Genomic DNA, 20,001 nt, shown 5'->3' with positions numbered 1-20,001 from the left:
ATAAATCTTTAATTTCCAAACTGCCCTCTTATGGTTTCTATCCTTCTATCTGTGCCTTCATCTCTAGCTTCCTTTCTGGTCGTTCTATAGCCGCTGTTGTAGATGGCCATCGTTCTTCTCCTAGATCTATCAACAGTGGTGTTCCTCAGGGCTCTGTCCTATCACCAACTCTCTTCCATTTATTCATCAATGACCTTCTAAGCTGTACATCTAACCCTATACACTCTTATGCTGATGACTCCACCCTTCACCTTTAAATTTGGTTGCCGCAACGTCCATCACAGCAGTTACTTCAACAAACAAGGGATGAGGCTATGGCACACCTAATGTCTGACTTGGCTCGTATCTCTGACTGGGGTAAAAATTATCTGGTTGTTTTTAATGCATCAAAGACTCAGTTTTTACACCTATCAACCCAACAAAATCTTCCACAGGTATACCCACTATTGTTTAATAATATTCAGCTTAATCCTGCAACATCCTTGAACATGCTTGGGGTTTCATTTACTCGGGACTTATCTTGGAAAGATCATATTACATCTCTTGAGGTGGGGGCGCTCACCATCCACCCACTCGATGTAGTGCTGCTCTCGGGTGTCTGCCCTTTCCTCTCCATCCTTCTTTCCTTCCATTCTGTTCTGTCTTTCTTTCCTTCATTCTTTCCTTGTCTTTCTGCCTATGGGTGACTTTACACTCCCTCTTCTGTCTTTCTTTCCTTCATTCTTTCCTCTTCCTTCAGCCTGTGGGTGACTCTACACTGAGTGACATGCCAAATGGTTTCATGTACACCAGGAAAGCATTTAGTACGCTGGATGGTAACCATATACAGTAACCAGATTTTGGCCCCTGGTGGTTTAGTGGGTAATTATTGCGCTCCAATCGGATTGAGCTGGTGAAGGTTTGTATCCAAGGGGCAGTTGGGGTTGATTGCTCGTGTAATGCCACTCAGGGATGAGTGAGGCTGGTCACTCTCATCTTAAATGTCGGGACCAACTGCCTAGCCCTGGGCTCCTATGCTCCTCATGGGGCAATGTAGGATTGGATGATGGATGGATGGATGGTAAAATCTGCTTCCAAGAGATTACGTGTGCTAAGCTGACTCCGTTCCTTCTTTACCCCTGCACAATTGTTGACTCCATACAGGGGTTTTATCCGCCCCTGTATGGAATATAACTCTCATGTGTGGGGAGGCTCCCCACATACAGCTCTTCTCAATAGGGTGAAGTCAAAGGCTTTTCATCTCATTAACTCTCCTCCTCTTACCGACTCCCTTCAACCTCTGTCTCTTCCCCGCAATGTTGCATCTTTATTTCTTTTCTATCACTACATCAATGGTTGCTGCTCCTCTGAACTGTCTGCATGCATTCCTCCACCTCTACGACGGGCGCGTAGCACCCGTCTAGCAGCAAACTCTCATCCCTTTTCTGTCCAACTCTCTAATGTAAGAGTTAACCGTTACTCCTAGTCCTTCATTTATGCGACAGGTCAACTCTGGAACTGTCTCCCTTTGTCTGTATTTCCTGCTTCCTATGATCTCCTGTCTTTCAAACACAGAGTGTCCAGGTATCTCGAAATGATCGGATCTTGAATTTGGCTCTCTCTTGTATTTTGTTTTTCTCTTGGAAGGAACAACAATTGCGGGCTCATGGCCTTTGGTTCCTTCTTCCTCACATTAAAAAAAAAAAAAAAATGACTTACAGGTTAAATAAAGGGTGCCAATCCCTTCTTGTCATGTGCTCTTTCATATGAAACACATCCAACCAATCTGAAGCCTTGCAGTTCCCTAGGCTTCTAATCCTCCATAGCCTGCCTTTTCACACACTCATATACCATATCTATCTACCTTCTTTTGGGCCTACCATGTCCCCTCCCACCTTAAATCATCCACATATATCCTGTTCATCACCCAATTTGTAAACTAAACTCAAACTTCGATTTAAGAGACCTCCATTTATGGGATTTCAGATTTACGGGACTCCATATTCTACCTGACAAACAGACAGGACCATTCAAAATGTCCGCTGCCTGAAATATTAGTATAATCTTTATACAGTACATGTAAAATAATTTCCTAATCATATAAATAAGTAAGATAAGTGAAACAATCATTGTATTTCTTAATACAACTGTCTTCATGTGTGGTAAAACACTGGACACTTTCAAGTAAAGTACAAGTTGGTTCCCCATTTAGTCCCTTAAATCGAGATTTGAGTTATCTATATATCTATCTACTGCCAGACGTATTAATCCCATAAGGGGTGGCCACACACAAATCGTCTCCATGTCACCCTGTCCTCCGCCATTTCACTGCCTTGCTCCAAGTCATACACCCCTCTCTCATATACCTCTCCACTCCATCCCTCCATCTCATCCTTGGCCTCCCCCTCCCTCTCCTCCCCCACCACCTCACTCACATACACTCTCCTCATCAGTCTCTCACTCTCCATCCTCTCCACATGGCCAAACCACTTCAGTGTGTCTCTCCTAACACTTCCTATCATATCCACATCGACACCACAATGCTCCTTCACTTCCTCATTTGTCAGCCTGTCTCTCCATGTGACTCCACATGCTCCTGTCAAATAACTCTTTCCACTGCTCTCACTCTTGACTTCTGTCCCTAAAACAAGGTCCAAGTTTCATTTCCATATGTTAGAGCTGGTACCACGATACTGTCATGTAGTAAGTTTTTCACTTCCGTGCTCACTTCCCTGTTTCTTATCACTGCTTTTAATGAACCAGCAACCTTTCTTCCTTGTTGTATCCTTTCAAGCACTTCACTCTCTAAACTTCCATCTTTACTCATCACACTATCCAAGTACTTAAATGCACCCACATTTTCCACTTCCTCCTCACCCAACCTCACTGTACATTCACTGACTTCACTTCTCTCGAAGACCATAACTTTACTCTTCCTTACATTTACCTTTAGATTCCATTTCTTACACACACTTCCAAACACATCCACCATGCCTTGCAGCTCCCCTTCGTCTTCACTTAACAACATAGTATCATCTGCAAACATCAGTATAGGGAGTTTCCAAACACTACCCTCGCTCATTAGAGCCGCTCTAAATCCACTACCCTACCTTGTATCTTTTTTATAATCCCATTCATATACAGACTGAACGACCATGGAGACATGACACATACCTGTTTCAATCCAACCTTCAAATAGGAAAATTCACTCAGTTCACTATCCACACTCATTGCAGCCTTAGCACCCTCATACATACTCTTCACAGCATTCAACAACTTCCCATCTACTCCATATATTCTAAATACTTTCCACAAACCTTGTCTATCCACCCTGTCATATGCTTTCTCCAAATCCATGAAGGCCATATACAACTTCTTTCCCTTCTCTAGAAACTTTTCCACTAAAGATCTAAGAATGAATATCTAATCTATACAACCTCTTCCCTCCTAAAACCTCCCTGTTCTTCTCCAACTAATTCCTCTGCTACTTCCCTAACTCTGTCAATAAGTATCTGACAATATACTTTTCCTACTACACTAAGAAGACAAACGCCCCTATGATTACCATACACTTCTTTCTCCCCTTTCCCATTGTAAAGGGGAATAATTATACCTGACTTCCAATCCTCCAGGATTCTACCTTCCTCCAAGGCCAATTTGCACATCTTCCACATCCATTCTACTACTATCTCTTCCCCAAGCTTCAGTATTTCACCACACACTCCATCAATTCCTGGGGCTTTCCCCATTTTGACTTTCTTCATTGCTTCCACATTCTCTCCATATGACCATACCATCACTGTGTAGTATTCATTATTTCCTTATCGATTATTTTTTCAACTGCTTTTATCATACCTTTCATCATGTCATCCATATTTCCCCTGTATATTTCTCTTAATTCAATTTTAAATTTCCTCATATTTTGTTTACGATTAACTAACAGATTTTAGACATTTTACCTCCAGATTATTTTTATCTTACTGTATGTCTCATTAATTCTCCTCTTATTACTGGCTCCCTTCAACCTCTGTCTCTTGGCCTCACTGTTGCATCTTTATCTCTTTTCTATCGCTGCTTCAACGGGTACTGCTCCTCTGAACTGTCTGCTTGCATCCCTCCACCACTACGGCAGGAACGTAGCACCAGTCTAGCAACAATCTCTCATCCCTTTTCTGTCCAACTCTCTCATGCAAGCGTTAACCACTACTCCCATTCCATCATGTATGCAACAGGTCAACTCTCGAACTTGTCTCCCTCTGTCTGTTTTTCCTACTGCCTATGATCTCCAGTCTTTCAAACGCAGTGCATCCAGGCATCTCAAAATGAATGGATCTTGATTCTGGCTCTTTATTGTCTTGTTTTTGTTTTTTCTTTAAGGGGACAGTTTGTAGGTCCCTGGCCTTTGGCTCCTCCTTCCTTGCATTTAAAAAAAAAAAAAAAAAAAAAAAAAAAAAAATCACTTCTTTCACCATTTAATTTCATTTATAAAGGCTCCAACATGCTTGCATGCATCAGCCTTGGTCACCTAGTGGTGGCTATCCATGAGCTCTGGCAGCCTCCCTATTCAGTCCTTTACCCCTGTGGTCACACTTTATGGTTTGTCCTAGGTCTTTTTCGGTCTGCCTCGTGCGACCCTACCCTCGATGTTCACACTCCTCACTTTCTGCACCCAACTGTCATCCCCAATCCTCTTCACATGCTCAAACCAAGTTAATCTATCTCTTCGTCAAGTCTCCCTGCTCATCACGTTCGGTGTGGCCATACCCTAACGCATGCCACACACAAAGATCCCTTAGCACAGAGCGAGAGCCCTCAAAATGTCAGGAAAGACAACAGCTCCCTGAACTTCTTCCAACCACTCCTCACTCTAACCAGAGAGCTAGATTCAGCCCCACCTCCAGCACATAACATGACTTCCAAGTAACAAGGCTCTTCCACACACTCCACAGACTCACCAGCAAGATCAATTCTATCACACCTGACAATCTCCACTTATGCTCCCCGACACATTGCACACATGAAATCAGCATTATCTTGGAGTTTACCTCTAATACATCTCTTATGCACCCACTTATCACAAACACTGCACAAGATGGAAGTACTTCCCTCATCCATGTGAAAAACCACACACTGCCACTCTCCCTTTTCTTTGACAGTACTGCCACCAACTCTAGATACCATCACCTTTGTTTTATCTGGATTTACCCTCAAACCCTTGTGCCCCATACAATCTCTCCACTTCCTCAACCTCTCCTCTGCCTCCCTTTCATTCTCTGCAATCAACACCAAATCATTGGCATACAACACCTCCCACAGGAGTCCATTTCTGAAGAAACATGGCATGCTTCCAGTACAATGATACACAATAAGAGGCTCAAGACTGACCCCTGATGCACACCAACATTCACAAAAAACTCAAACTCAAATCTCCATTCAGTGTCACCCGGGTGCAAGCAACCACATACATAACCATAACCACTATAACCAGCCATTCCTCGATCCCAAGCTCTCACATTACCCACTTCACCATCTCCCTAGGAACTCTGTCAAGAGCCTTCTCCAGATCAACAAAAACAAAGTACAGTACAGATCCCGGTATTATTTTACAAGTGCACAGGGATTTGGAATCTCAATTTTACTCTTACAGATATCTAAATCTCACCATTGCGAACATTTTGAACCCTAGAAACAACTTCCGCAAATGAATATTAACGCGAAAAAAGATTTTTGAAAATTTTCCGAAAAATTACTCTCTACATAGTCTGGCGATACATGAGACCCATCACGGCTCGTGCCTAATGCATTGTGGTCCTGTCTCGCGTGTGTCTACCATCACGTCACGGTTCACGTGACTTATGGGTGGGGCTAAAGCATGTGTCTACTGTTACGTCACGCGCTATCTGCTCATGCGTGAAGTTCAAACTGATACAACCGGCGCGCAAATTTGAATTTCAGATACGCTAGGGTCCCGCAGGATTTGAAAGTCAGTTTGTCTCCAGCCACGACCTGTGAAGCCTGCAAAATTACCGTAAGTACTTCAGGAGCTGTAAACTGGTGAGTAAAGGCATTATTTCGTATTTACACCCGGTTAGGTTAGGTTAGATGAGGTTTGGTTAATGTCAGGGGGGGTCTGGGGGGCGAAGCCCCCCAGTTAGAAAGCACAGCCAGGGCTGGGGGGTCTGGGGGGCGAAGCCCCCCAATTAGCAAACACGGACTCCCTAAGGAGCTTAAAATTCCATATTTCCGAAGGATTTTAGTGTTTTCGGTTTGAATTTAATAACAGTTTCAGTCGGAAATCACTCGTTTTTGCGCGTTTTTCCCCCAACCAAATCCCCGCTTTCCCACAGGTCCCCCACTGTTCTTGGCACGGAAAAATAGAATTTTATGGCTTAGCTTAGTTTAGCTTAGGAGATAATGGTTTGCTGGTGACAGCGGGCAGGCGACTGTTGGTGCAAGGCGGGGGGGGAGTAGGCCAGACGGCCCGGCGCACAGCAGCCTGGCTGGTGAAACCAATGTATTTCTGATGATTTTTGATGTGCTGTGAATTACTCAGACCTTCATTTCTATCTCAGATCAATATATTATGTGATTTCACCCACCCAAAAACCCCGGGTTCGCCCATCTCCCCCATTCTTGTGGGGGGAAGGGGGGGTGGGGGATATCTTGAAATATACTGATTTGCAGCAGAAATGAAGGTCAGATTCATTCAAAACACATCAAAAACTATCAGAAATACCTTGGTTTCACCAAAAAAGACGTCCCTGTGCACTTGTAAAAAATTACCCAGATCCCTTTTCTTTCCTAAACAGTAGGGCCTTGCATCTGGCTTTTTTTTTATCTGGCGGTTTTGCATCTGGCAACAGGTTAAAACTTTCCAAAGCCTCGCATCTGGCGGGAGCTCACCAGGCAAAATTCCATGCGGATCCAGCTTGGCACTTGACGGCTATCTTGTGATGACGACAGTGTGTACGCCACCACCACAAAGACCACAGCTACCACCATGCCTGACTAGTTTTTATGCCCGTGTCTAGCATTTAGCTGTGTTCAGTCAGAACTTGTTACAACAGTATGATGGCGATCTTTGGATAAAAGTACAACAATATGTAAAACAAGATAACTTTTGGGTGACAAAAGACTCCTGTTAATTTTTCCCCATTTAAAGTTTTCCCCAGATCTGGCAGTTTCGCATCTGCTGTGATTTTTTTAGACTACTGTATTTGCCAGATGAGAAGCCTCACTGTATATTTTTCCTGAAGCTGTCGAACAATGAATATGGCATCAGTGGTCCCTTTGCCTGGCATAAACCCAGAATGTATCTCATCAAAATTCACTCTTTCTCTAACCATACCTTCTAGAACTCTCTCCATTACCTTCACTACTTGGTCCAAAAGTTTTATTCCTCTATAACTCCCTCTTTCCAGGACATCACCCTTCCCCTGGTACACATCTACCATCACACTCTTTAGCCAATCATCTGGGAAAACACACTCATACAAAATTGCAATTATCAAATCAGTAACTAACCCCTCTCCTATATCTCCTGATGCATTCAGCATTACAGCAGTCATAAATCTAAACAGATGTGACCCATATGGGTTTGAATCTGAGGGTGGATGGAAGCCTACTGTTCAAATAATGCCACTCAGGGATAAGTGAGTGACCACTCTCACTTTACATGTTTGGCCTGACAAGTTTGGCCATGGGCAATTAAGGAGTCATGATGCATGTTCTTTGGATTTAGCAAAAATGATGAAAAGCTTTTAGATCTAAAGAATACACATGCGAGACATGGCATACTTGTGTTGGAGTGTGTTCTGTGATGGCCTGGGTTGTCCGCCAAAGCTGATCGATGATGCTGATTATGCAGCTCAGTGTTTCTGTCCCTTCTTCACTTAGCAGACCATTCCCTGTAAACACACAATAACATACAGTGATAATGTACAATAATCATGGAGGTGCTCACCATCCACTCACTCGATGTAGTGTTGCTCTCAGGTGTCTGCCCTTTCCTCTCCTCCATCCTTCTTTCCTTCCATCCTCTTCTGTTGTTCTTTCCTTGTCCTTCTGCCTACGGTGACTTTACACTCACTCTTCTGTCTTTCTTTCCTTCATTTTTTCCTCTTCCTTCTGCCTGTGGGTGATTTTACACTGAGTGACATGCCAAATGGTTTCCTGTACACCAGGAAACCATTTACTATGCTGGGTGGTAACCATATAACCAAATTTTGGCGCCTGGTGGTTTAGTAGGCAATTACAGCGCTCCACTCGGATTGAGCCAGTGAAGGTTTATATCCAAGAGATGGTTAGGGCTTATTGCTCATGTAATGCCACTCAGGGATGAGTAAGGCTGGTCATCCTTATCTTAAATGTCAGAAGCAACTTGCTTAGCCCCGGGCTCCAACACTTCTCATGTGGCAGTGTAGGATTGGGAAAAAAAATAAATAAATAAAAGGATCTCCTGTCTGATATATAGTAAACTCTCAATTATCCAGCACTGCAATATCTGCTGCTTTTTGCCGGGCTCAGTTAGAGCAATATCAGGCAAAATTATGCAACATTTGGCACCTAAACGGGAAGCGACTAGCGGTTCTATGCAATAACCTGCAGTAAGACGTACTATCTGGCTCAGACGTGGTAGCAAACCACCACCCAGGAAAAACCCACAACGAGCCAGACAATCAGAATGCACTGCGGGAGCGGTCCACCCAGCACATCGAGCCTGCTGTTGCTCCTCATTCTCTCCCATGGAGCTCGTATAGTGAAGACATATTCCGCTCTTATGACCATGTGGTGGCAAAACCCTAGCGATATGACTTATTCTGTGGTCTCCCAATCCTCACTCACTGTTGTTGCAATGCTTGTGGCCTCTCAGTGCTTCATGTCCTACTGCTCTATTGTCCATCCATTTATCCATCATCTAACCCTACATTGCCCCATGAGGAGCGTAGGAGCCCAGGGCTAGGAAAGTTGGTCCTGGCATTTAATTTGAGAGTGACCAGCCTCACTCATCCCTCAGTGGCATTATGTGAGCAATAAACCCCAACCACCCCTTGGATATAAACCTTCACCAGCTCAATCCAATTGGAGCACCTTTATTACCCACTCAACCACCAGGAGCCAAAATTTGGTTATATGGTTACCACCCAGCATAGTAAATAGTTTCCTGGTGTACATGAAATCATTTGGCTTGTCACTCAGTGTAGAGTCACCCACAGGCAGAAAGAAGAGGAAAGAATGAAGGAAAGAAAGACAGTAGAGGGAGTGTAGTCACCTGTAGGCAGAAGGATGAGGAAGGAATGAAGGAGAGGATCTGAAATTATTGTACACGTAATTACTGCCATTAGACCACACCGTATTAAGAGCACTGTACTGTGGTGCATGGAGTACAATTCTACCCTCCACTGCTGCCAAGACTAGGTGAGAACAAAGTAAAATATGTACTGTATGACTGTACTGTATAAATACTGAACTGTATGTTATGATTAAGGCCCCCTGCACACGGGCCACATTTCAGTGGACGGTGGCTGTTACTTTTTTGTGGCGAGAAATAAAATGCACGTTTCTGTGGAAGCCCGCACACGAGCCAGTTTTAGTGGCAGCCGCAAAAAAATGGTAACCAGGTCCATTTTACACGCCACGCCACGGTGGCTTGCCACTGGTGAAAGATGATAGGTGCCATTAATTCAAATGGCAGACCGAACACAGGCCACTTTGCGGTTGCACTGGCAGACGGACTGGCATTGTTGATAGTCCATTCCCTACCCAGGGTCATATGTCTACCCCAGGTCCTCTCCCTAACCAAGGCCATCTTCCTTCCCAGGGTTACATGTGTACACAAGATCATTTCCATAATAAAAGTTACACCACACTACAAAGTCGTTCAGAGCTTGAAGTTCACGAAAACCTACAGTTTGTGCCAGGTAACGTTATCAATGTGTCTTCCCCAGTGCCAGACACAATGTCAGGTATTCCAAGCGAAGCTGAACAGTCTGAGATTTTCATTTATATATTTTGATTATTGGTAGAATGTTGGTGGATTTTTCCTAGCAGTGACAAAGTTGCATATTTTCTTAATATTATTATGTTTGCCAATAGGTTTCATCATTTTCAGAAAACCAAAACATTATGCTATCTCTGAAACGTATTTGTGTTATACGGTATATTTCAGTGTAAGATCTTTAAACTTGCAAATTCAATTATTTTATTTATATTATGAAATGTGATTAATTTACTCACAATTTTTCTCAATAAAATTCTTGCACAACATGTATGTCTAACTATTTATCTATTGCAAGACGCCTCAGTCCCATACGGGGTGCCCTCAAATAAATCGCCTCCACGTCACCCTGTCCCCTGCCATTTCACTGCTCTGCTCCCAATTCACACCCTCCTCACTCATATACCTCTCCACTCCATCCCTCCATCTCATCCTTGGCCTTCCCATCCCTCTCTCCCCCTCCACCTCAATCACATACACTCTACTCGTCAGTCTCTCATTCTTCATCCTCTCCACACGGCCAAACTACCTCAATGTGTTTCTCGTAACACTTCCTACCACATCCACATCCATACCACAATGCTCCTTCACTTCCTCATTTGTCAGTCTGTCTCTCCATGTGACTCCACAGGCTCCTCTCAAATAACTATTCCCACTGCTCTCATTCTTGACTAGTGCCCCTCCTACAACGTTCAAGCTTCACTTCCATACATTAGAGTTGGTATCATAATAGTGTCATGTAATAACTCTGTCACTTCCATGCTCACTTCCCAGTTTCTTATCACTGCCTTCAAGGAATCAGCAACCTTTCTTCCGTGTTGTACACTTTCATGCACTTCACCCTCCAAACCTCCATCCTTACTCATCACACTACCCAAGTACTTAAATGTACTCACATTTTCCATTTTCTCATCATCCAGCCTCACTGAACATTCACTGACTTCATTTCTCTCAAAGACCATAACTTTACTCTTCCCTACATTCACCTTTAAATTCCATTTCTTAAACACTCTCCCACACTCATCCACCAAGCCTTGCAGCTACCCTTCGTCTTCACTTAACAACACAGTATCATCTGCAAACAACAATACAGGGAGTTTCCAATCACTGCCCTCTCTCACTAGGGCCACTCCAACATCCACTGCCATATGCCTTGTATCTCTTTTATAACCCCATCAATATACATACTGAACAACCATGGAGACATGACACATCCATGTTTCAATCCTGCCTTCAAACAGAAAAATTCACTCAGTTCACTATCCACACGCACTGCAGCCTTAGCACCATCATACATACTCTTCACAGCATTCAACAACTTCCCATCTGCTCCATATATTCTTAATACTTTCCACAATCCTTGTCTATCCACCCTGTCATAAGCTTTCTCCAAATCCATGAAAGCCACATACAACTTCTTTCCCTTATCTAGGAACTTTTCCACTAAAGGTCTAAGAACGAATATCTGATCAGCACAACCACTTCCCTTCCTAAAACCTTCCTGTTCTTCTCCAACTAATTCCTCTGTTACTTTCCTAACTCTGTCAATAAGTATCCTACTATATACTTTTCCTATTACACTAAGAAGGCAAATGCCCCTATGATTACTACACACTTCTTTTTATCCATTTCCTTTGTACAGGGGAATAATTATACCTGACCTGCAATCCTCCGGGACTCTGCCTTCCTCCCGGGCCAATCTGCACATCACCCACACCCATTCTACTACTATCTATCCCCCATACTTCAGCATTTCACGACACACTCCATCAATTGCTGGGGCTTTCCTCATTTTAACTTTCTTCAATGCTTCCACAACTTCCATCCTACTGATTTCTTCCTCTCTTCTCACATCCTTCCGTCTCCCAGCCATTCCCCAGCCACTTATACTTCCATTACTTTAACTCTCTATGTTCAACAATTCCTTAAAATATTCTCTTCATCTGCTCACTTTTTCTCCCTTCTCCACTAGTAATCTACCATTTTTATCTTTCACTCCCAAGCTAACTTCTTTGGCACCCTGTCTAACCTTTTTACCTCTTTCCAGAACATTTTCTTACATTCCCTCCACTTTACACTCAAGTTCCTTTCAGAATCCTCATCTTCTCTCTTCTTACTCTCTCTTACTAATCTTTTCATCCCTCTCTTCCTCTCTAAATATAACTCTCTCTTCCCTCTTTCAACTTCTTCCACACCTCTTTCTCATCCTTCTACTATATGCTTTCTTCTTTTCTGCCAAAGCCTCTCTCACCTCTTCAGTCCACCATGCTGTTCCCTGCACCCCCTTTTGTCTTCTCTTCACCCCACACACCACCTCACATGCTGCACAGATTTATTCTGTGAATATCTTGCACACACCTTCCATGTCCCCCATTTGCTCCAATCTACATTTCCCCAATCGCTCCTCCACTTCTCTCGTATATTTTGCCTTTTTTCCATCCTCTTGTAACTTTTTCACTCTCCTTGTATGTATTACTTTCTCCTGCCCTTCCAATCTTTCATTTCTCCATTTTATTTGGACTTTAATTCTGACCACCACCAAGCGGTGGTCCGAAAGTCCACTCCCCCAACCTCTATATACTCTTGAAATCCATTATACACCTTCTCATCCTTTCATTCACACACATAATCAATCACTGCGTTTCGTTTATTCAATTCACCAACCACCCTTCTCATCACTCGCCATGTGTACCTGTGGATCATTTTCAGCCTGAAGAGGGTATCAGCTATCACCAACTCCCTCCCGGCACAAAGGTCCACTAAAGCACTGCCATTCTCATCCATCTCTGCATGCACACCCCACTCACCAACTACTCCATCCACCTTCACATTCCCTACTTTTTCATTCATATCTCCAATAAAAATCACTCTCATTCCTTTCAAACTTTTCCATGCACACTTCCACATTTGACCAGAACTCTTCGCTCACTCTGGTTGCATGATCTTGCGTTGGTACACACACGCAAACAGTCGCCCACATTTGTAGTCCAACTTTCAATTTTACCCACACAATCCTCGATCCAACTGATCCATACTCTCTTATATTCTCCTTCCATCTGTTACTCACAATGATACACACTCCTTCTTTTGCCCTCTCATTCTCACCTACTCCTGCGCATGTACCCCATCCATACTCCCATTCTCTCACACTTTCACCTCTCCACTTAGTTTCCGTTAACCCACATACATCCACTTTTGCACTCTCAAGCACCTGGACAATCTCGGTTTCACCTCATCATTTGCACCCCTTTCATTCCAAGTCACCAACTGTATCGTGTACTTTGTTCGGTCCTTAGTCATCACCTTTTGGTCTGTTACAAACCATGACAGTCAATTACAACACATGGCAATGTCAACATAACATTTCGTGGTCTGACTGTAAAGTGCCATATTCTCCATGAAACAATGATTTGGCCAAGCCATCACCTTGTAATCTATTCCTCCCGATGTAGCTCGCTGTCATCCACCAAAGTCCACCATCCCCTACCCCATTACCCCTCTCCTCTTGCCCCCAGTTCAACCTCTATTGCCCCCTTCCTCATTTACCTTCCACCTCCTGTCTCCCAGGTCCTCCACCCCCACCCTGCCGCCTCCTGTGATACCACCTCCTGTATGTAGTGAACTTGCTTTGATTTCAGAGGTCTGTCAACGTCAGGTTCATGGTAGGGAGGATGAGCGTTACGATAATTTTCTCTTCGCTGATAGTTGTGGGGATGCTGATAACTCTGACTTAAATAATGAATTGTTAACTGTTGCATGGTTCATGACTCGAAACTAAACTACTCATGAAATCCATGTCATTCATAATACCTGCCATTAAGTAAAGGATGTACTGTGACGATTTTATAAACTTGCCATAATCATGACATGATATTATCAATATATTTTCTGGCGGAATACTGCTTATAGATTACCACCGACAACTGCATACAACGGAAAGAATCACCGCAATCGGTTCATCCTGGAGACCGAATGAAACCTGGTGAAGTTCCACACCTATCAGTGTTACCAGATGTGGAGAGCAGTTCACCACCTCGCTGGTGGATGGGGTGTTTCTGTTTGATATCTCTGCAACTGTACGTAGGCTGTATTGTCCTCACTTCAGTCGGGATAGGCCAGTCCTGCAGTGGACACTCAAATGGCTCATGATGATGATGATGATGACAATACAGTAAAACCTCACTATATCGGACTAATTGGGACCCAAGCCAGTCCGAAAAAAGCGAAAGTCTGAAAAAAGCGACATCAGGACTCCCCCTGGGACTTCCTCCTCCTTTTGTTATGCAAAGAGGCTTGCTTGTCATTCATGCATTTATTCTCTCTCTCTCTCTCTCTCTCTGTCTCCCAGCACTAGGCACTTCTATTGTACTTCACAAATTTTTGTCTTCATCGTCACCTTCATCTTCACCTTCCCATTCATTTTAACCTTCACTTTCAGTTCACTCTGACATTCACATTCACTTTCATATTCTTTTCCATGCTCACTTCACATTCACCTTCACCTTCACACTCACTTTCATTATCACTCATTTTGAATTTCCCTTTCACCTTCACTTGCAACCTTACTTTCTCATTTTCATTTACCTTTACAATTATTCACTCATCTTCACTTTTGCCCTCCCTTCTTTTACTAGCACATTCAACTCCACCTTCACTCACATCTTCACCTTCACGTTCACTTTGTCTTTCACCTTCACATTCACTTTCACCTTCACCTTCACTTTCAACTTTTCTTTCACCTTCACTTTTACATTAATTTTCACCTTGATCTTTACTTTCACCATCATCTTTTAAATTCATTTTCACCTTCACTTTCACCTTCACTCTCGACTTCACCTTCACCTTCACTTTCACATTCACATTTACCTTCACCTTCACTTTCACATTCACATTTACCTTCACCTTCATTTTCACCCTCACTTTCACCTTCCATCTTCACCTTCACTTTCACTTTTGACTTCACTTTCACCTTCACTTTTACTTTCAACTTCCACCTTCACTTTCACTTTTGACTTCACTTGCACTCTTGCCTTCACTTTTACTTTCACCTTCACTTTCACTTTCACACTACCTTCACTTTCACCTTCACAATGCCTTCACTAACCTTCACTTTTTCATTCACTTTCACCTCTCTCTCCCGGAGACAGAGAGAAAGGGAGGAATTATAGAAGGAGAGAGACAGGAGGGACCAAGGTTATGCCTATCTTCCTCATTTGTTTATGCCAAGGGGATGCCACTTGTCATTTCTGTATTTATTCTCTCTCTCTCTCTCTCTCTCTCTCTCTGCTGACTTTGACATATCATATTCACTTGTGTGCTCTCTTTCACCCTCACTTTTACACTCATTTTCACAGTTATTTTCATTTTCATTTTACCTTTCTCTCTCTCTCTCTCTCTCTCTCTCTCTCACCGGAGAGGGACAGGGAGGAAGGGAAGGTATGGAGGAGGAGGGAGAGAGGAGGGACCGATGTTATGGTATCTCCTCCGTTTGTTTGTTTATTCATTTATTCCAAGAGAGGACTGCTTCTGGCTTTATTGGACTTTTCCTGACACATACGGTAAGAATTTAGTCCACTTGGCTCCTCGAGTCCAATAAAAGCGAATTCCGCTATACTGAAGTCCGTTATATCGAGGTTTTACTGTATATATATATATATATATACCATATATATATATGATATATATATATATATGTATATTATTTTATTGTAGAGAGAGAGGGGCACGAATTTAAGTTCTTATTACAGTAATCACTCCAATATCCGATGTAATAGAGCCATAGGTAGGTCCGGATATTGGTTCTGTCCGGATATTGGGCCCCAGCTTATGGACTTGTACTTATGGATCCTAACTCAGAGAAACACCTATACAACTCCCTCTGGACATGCATAGCACCTATTTAAGACCCAAATCACACCAATAAGGCACATAAATGACTGAAATAAATGCAAAAGAAACATAAATTGAGGGTTTAGTTGTAGGTTCACACAATAATAAACATTCTGGTGACTGGCTCCTGGACTGGTACTTATGGACCCTAACCTAGCCTAACTCAGAAAAACACCTTCCTACTGCACATGCATAGCTCCTAACACCCTATTCACACCAATAAAGGACATTAAAGAGTGAAATGAGGTAAGTATAGTATGGAAAAAAAGTATAGTATGAAACATTCTTATGTCCGGATAGTGGGGATGTTCGGATATTGGGCGTCCGGATATTAGAGTGATTACTGTAATTAATTTGATTCATGCGTTCGCGCTTGGCTGAACACGAGCCTAGCAGTAGGCAGTCTCTTCCCAGCCAGCTTTAGTAGCGGGTGCTTGTACACTCTCTCTCTCTCCCCAGTCATTTTTCTGCCGAGCTGGCGTTTTCATTTAAGTTTATTTTTATTCTTTTGTTGCTGACTGAGGGAAGTAGTTATTTTATTTTGTTTTTGTAACCGTGTTGTCTTTGGAGGGCCAGTTTGGCTCACCGTGGTCCTCTCGCTGCCTTTGTTAACGTTCCCCAACACACGTACATACACACACACACCCCTAACCCCTACACAGTTAATCCCATCTCTTTGCTCAAGGCTAGTGAGAACCATCGTGAGCTATTAACTGCGTTCCCCCTTGGACACGGGTTAAGTAGAAAGTCGTCACCACCGGAAGTAAGTGGGAGGTGTTCCTGTAGGCTGTCTCGGGCGGTATTACTTCCGGTAGTGGCGATAGTAGGCTAGATCTATAGGTAGGCTGTTCCGTTTTATTATCAAAGTACAGAGTGTTGCGTTCTTAAGTACTTCCGTTGTGCAGTTTTTCTCTAGTTTGCGGAGTGTCAGTGCCGGGGTCTGCGTTATTTTTGCAACGCAGTGGAGGCCGATCATCTAAGGCTGACTTGTTGTCTTTTTGTAATAGCCCCGGGCTGGCGCAAACCGTAACAGTGGCGACCTCGCATCAGGATATCCTAACAGTGCCTTCTTCTTGCTAGGATATCGTTACCTTGGCGTTCTCTGTGCTTTGAGGTGAAGTTGAAGTGTGTGTAGTTTCTCAGTCAGCATTAGTATTTCATTATTTAGTACTGCCATTGATTTGTCGCCATGGAGTCACGCGTGTCTACACCAGATCGCGTACGTGCTGAGTCACCTGTGGATATGGAACAACGAGAGGCACATAGCAAAGGTACTCCCCGTGTGAGCCCTGAGTTTGACTATGGTGCTGAAATGCCTCGTTTCGCTACCCCACTATTACCATCTATGATGCCGCCGAGCCAGTTTAGAGCAGTTCCCCCAGGTATGTCTAGTGCTTTCCCTGAGTTGTTCATTCCACTCCCATATACCCTGGAGCCTTGTCACCGGAGGCTCAGTTGCAGTTGGAGTTGAAAAAGTTGGAGATGGAAATGCAGCGTGCAAAAAGAAGAGAGGGAGATGCAGAGTGAAAAAGAAGAGAGGGAAATGCAGCGTTTAAAAGAATTGAGGGAGATGGAGTTGCAGCGTGAAAAAATGCGATTTGAGCTGGAGAAGACTCGCTTGGAGCTGACTGCTAATAGACCAACTTCAGATACCCAAACCTCAGGCCGTGCAGAGGATAGGGAGAGTTGGTTCTCAAGGAGTCTAAAATTAGTGCCAGCATTTGATGAGTTGAAGTTGACAGAATGGTTTGTCAGGTTTGAAAAGAAGGCTAGGGAGTTTGAGTGGAACAGGCAGCGCTGGGTGGGGTTGGTATCTAATGTGCTGAAGGGAAAAGCTTTGGAAGTGTATAATAGGTTGAGCCCTGAGGATGTAGATGATTATGATGAATTTAAAACAGCCATCCTGAAGGCATATGAACTTAGACCAGAGGCTTATCGGTTGTTGTTCCGTGGTGCTCGGAAAAGGCCTGCTGACACCTATATGGCCTCGCTAGGTATCTGGAGGAGAGGTTAGACGAGTGGTTGCTGAGTGAGAGCGCCACTTCGTATAACGAGGTGCGTGAACTGTTTTTGATGGAACATTTTACCAACATGGCTGACAAAGAAATTGGTGTTAAAATTAGGGAGAAGAGATTTAAGACCGTGAAGGAAGCAGCGACGTGGGCTGATGACCGGGTGTTTGCCTTGCGGAGTATGGGGGGTCAAGTATGCTAATTTTCAGTATTCCAGGGAGAGGACTGTGAGTGGCCCTGCCTGGGACAAATCTCCCGTGAATCAGTCCAAGGGAAGTTCAGAGGAGAAAAAGAATTCAGGGAGAAAGAGCCCTGTATCCAGTTCGAAGCTAGTTTGTTACTTTTGCAAACAGAGTGGGCACATCAAGCCTAACTGTCCTAAGTGGAAGGCCTCCCAAAATGCCAAACCAGTGGCACTAATTGTAGGTTCGAGTCAGGTGAACGAGAGGAGTTGGGAGAGTGGTAACGGTGAGGGAGAAGTCTGTGGAAAGCTGGAGTGCAGCCGGCTGTGCTCGCTGCCAGCTCAGGCTGAAAAGGTTACCCAACATGCTACGCCACCTCCGGATGAACTGCCTCAGAAATCGTCCCTAGACTGGTGTAAACCTTTTATATGTCACGGCACAGTGAAAATTCATGGGATCAGTTATCCAGTTACTGTGGCTCGTGATACCTGTGCACAACAGTCTGTGTGCAGAAACGTGACTGGAGGGCCTGTAAACTCAGGGAAGTATGTGCTGTGTAGAGGCATGAACTCAGATGAATACTATGATTATGTTCATGTGGAACTCGATTGCCCCATTGTTCAGGCTGCAGCTCAAGTAGCTGTTGCTGATGTAATGCCAGTAGAGGGGACTGATTTTCTGCTGGGGAACGACCTGGCTGGGGAGAAAGTATTTCCATCTCTTCCCCCACCAGTTGTTGTGGCAGAGAAGTGTTTTGACGCCCCAGAAATTGGTATTGAAGTTGATGCAGAAGTGGAAGCCATGTTCCCAGTCTGTGCAATTACAAGATCTATGGCACAGGTTGCAGCCCGGGAGGAAGAACTGGTGAAGTCACAGGTTCTTGGGGTCGACTGTGATGAGGCAGGGCCACCAATGGAGGAACCTAGTGAGCAGAGTGTTGCTGTGGTGGGTGAGGAGAGTGGGAATGCGTGCATGGGTGCCGCCCCACTTCCCACTCAGGACACTAGAGATGGTGCTGAGTGTGTCTGTGTGGAGACTGAACCCAGCCCATCGACTGAATTAGGAGAATTTCAGGATGCTGGGGTCGACTGCGAGGATGCAGGACCTCCGTCAAACGCGCCTGAGGAACAGAGTGTCACTGTTGAGGGTAGAGGTGATGATGTCAGTGTGGAGTCTGACATTCCTCCCCCTGTCGAGTGTACTAGAGGTGACGCTGAGATTGATCGCCCTTCGCAATCCAGTGTCCCGACCAGTCCCTTATCTCAGTCCTCAGTAGAGCTGGCGGGTGTTGGGCCAGCAGAATTGAGGGTGAAGCAACAGGAGGATGTAACATTAAAGCCCTTGTTTGCTCGAGTAGGGGAAGAAAGAAGTATGGAGTGTGGTAAGGAGGAGTTCCTGATTAAAGACAATGTTTTACATCGCCGATGGACGCCCACTGGCGCCACGGTGGATGGAGGAGTGGGTGAGTTAGTGCAGGTGATGGTGCCTGTGCAGTATAGGGTGCCGTTAATACAGTTAGCACATGAGGGACCTTTAGCAGGTCACTTGGGAAACAGAAAGACAGTGCAGCGCTTAAGGTATAACTTTTGGTGGCCAAGTATGCCGGGACAAGTTGCTGCGTACATCAAGAGCTGTCACACGTGTCAGATAGTGGGCAAGCCTAATCAAGTTCTTCCTGTGGCCCCTTTGACTCCCATTCCTGCAGTTGAACCTCCGTTTACCCGGGTAATCATTGATATCGTGGGCCCTTTACCTCCTGCTTCTGCTGGAAACAAGTATTTGTTAACCATAATGGATGTTACCACGCGATACCCAGAGGCTATACCAATCAGAAGCATGCAGGCGAAGTCAGTAGTCAAGCAACTTATCCTGTTCTTTACTCATTTTGGCCTGCCCAAGGAGTTGCAGTCAGACCGTGGAGTAAATTTTACATCTAATTTAT

The 20,001-nt window shown here is 44.2% G+C and overlaps 1 protein-coding gene across 1 annotated transcript in view; it reads right to left on the bottom strand.

Annotated features, from left to right (window-relative positions):
- LOC145399807 (testis-expressed protein 10) overlaps positions 1-20,001 on the bottom strand; it is a 271,732-nt gene that overhangs the window by 108,199 nt on the left and 143,532 nt on the right. The window contains exon 7 of the mRNA XM_080272356.1: positions 7,777-7,886. Coding sequence (XP_080128482.1) covers positions 7,777-7,886 — 110 coding nt within the window. The remainder of the gene's footprint in view (positions 1-7,776; positions 7,887-20,001) is intronic.

This window comes from Coenobita brevimanus, chromosome 50, assembly GCF_032717465.1.
Source record: "Coenobita brevimanus isolate Jiangsu-jjx chromosome 50, ASM3271746v2, whole genome shotgun sequence".
Classification (NCBI taxonomy): Eukaryota; Metazoa; Arthropoda; class Malacostraca; order Decapoda; family Coenobitidae; genus Coenobita; species Coenobita brevimanus.
This window is presented reverse-complemented; position numbering and strand designations above follow the sequence as displayed.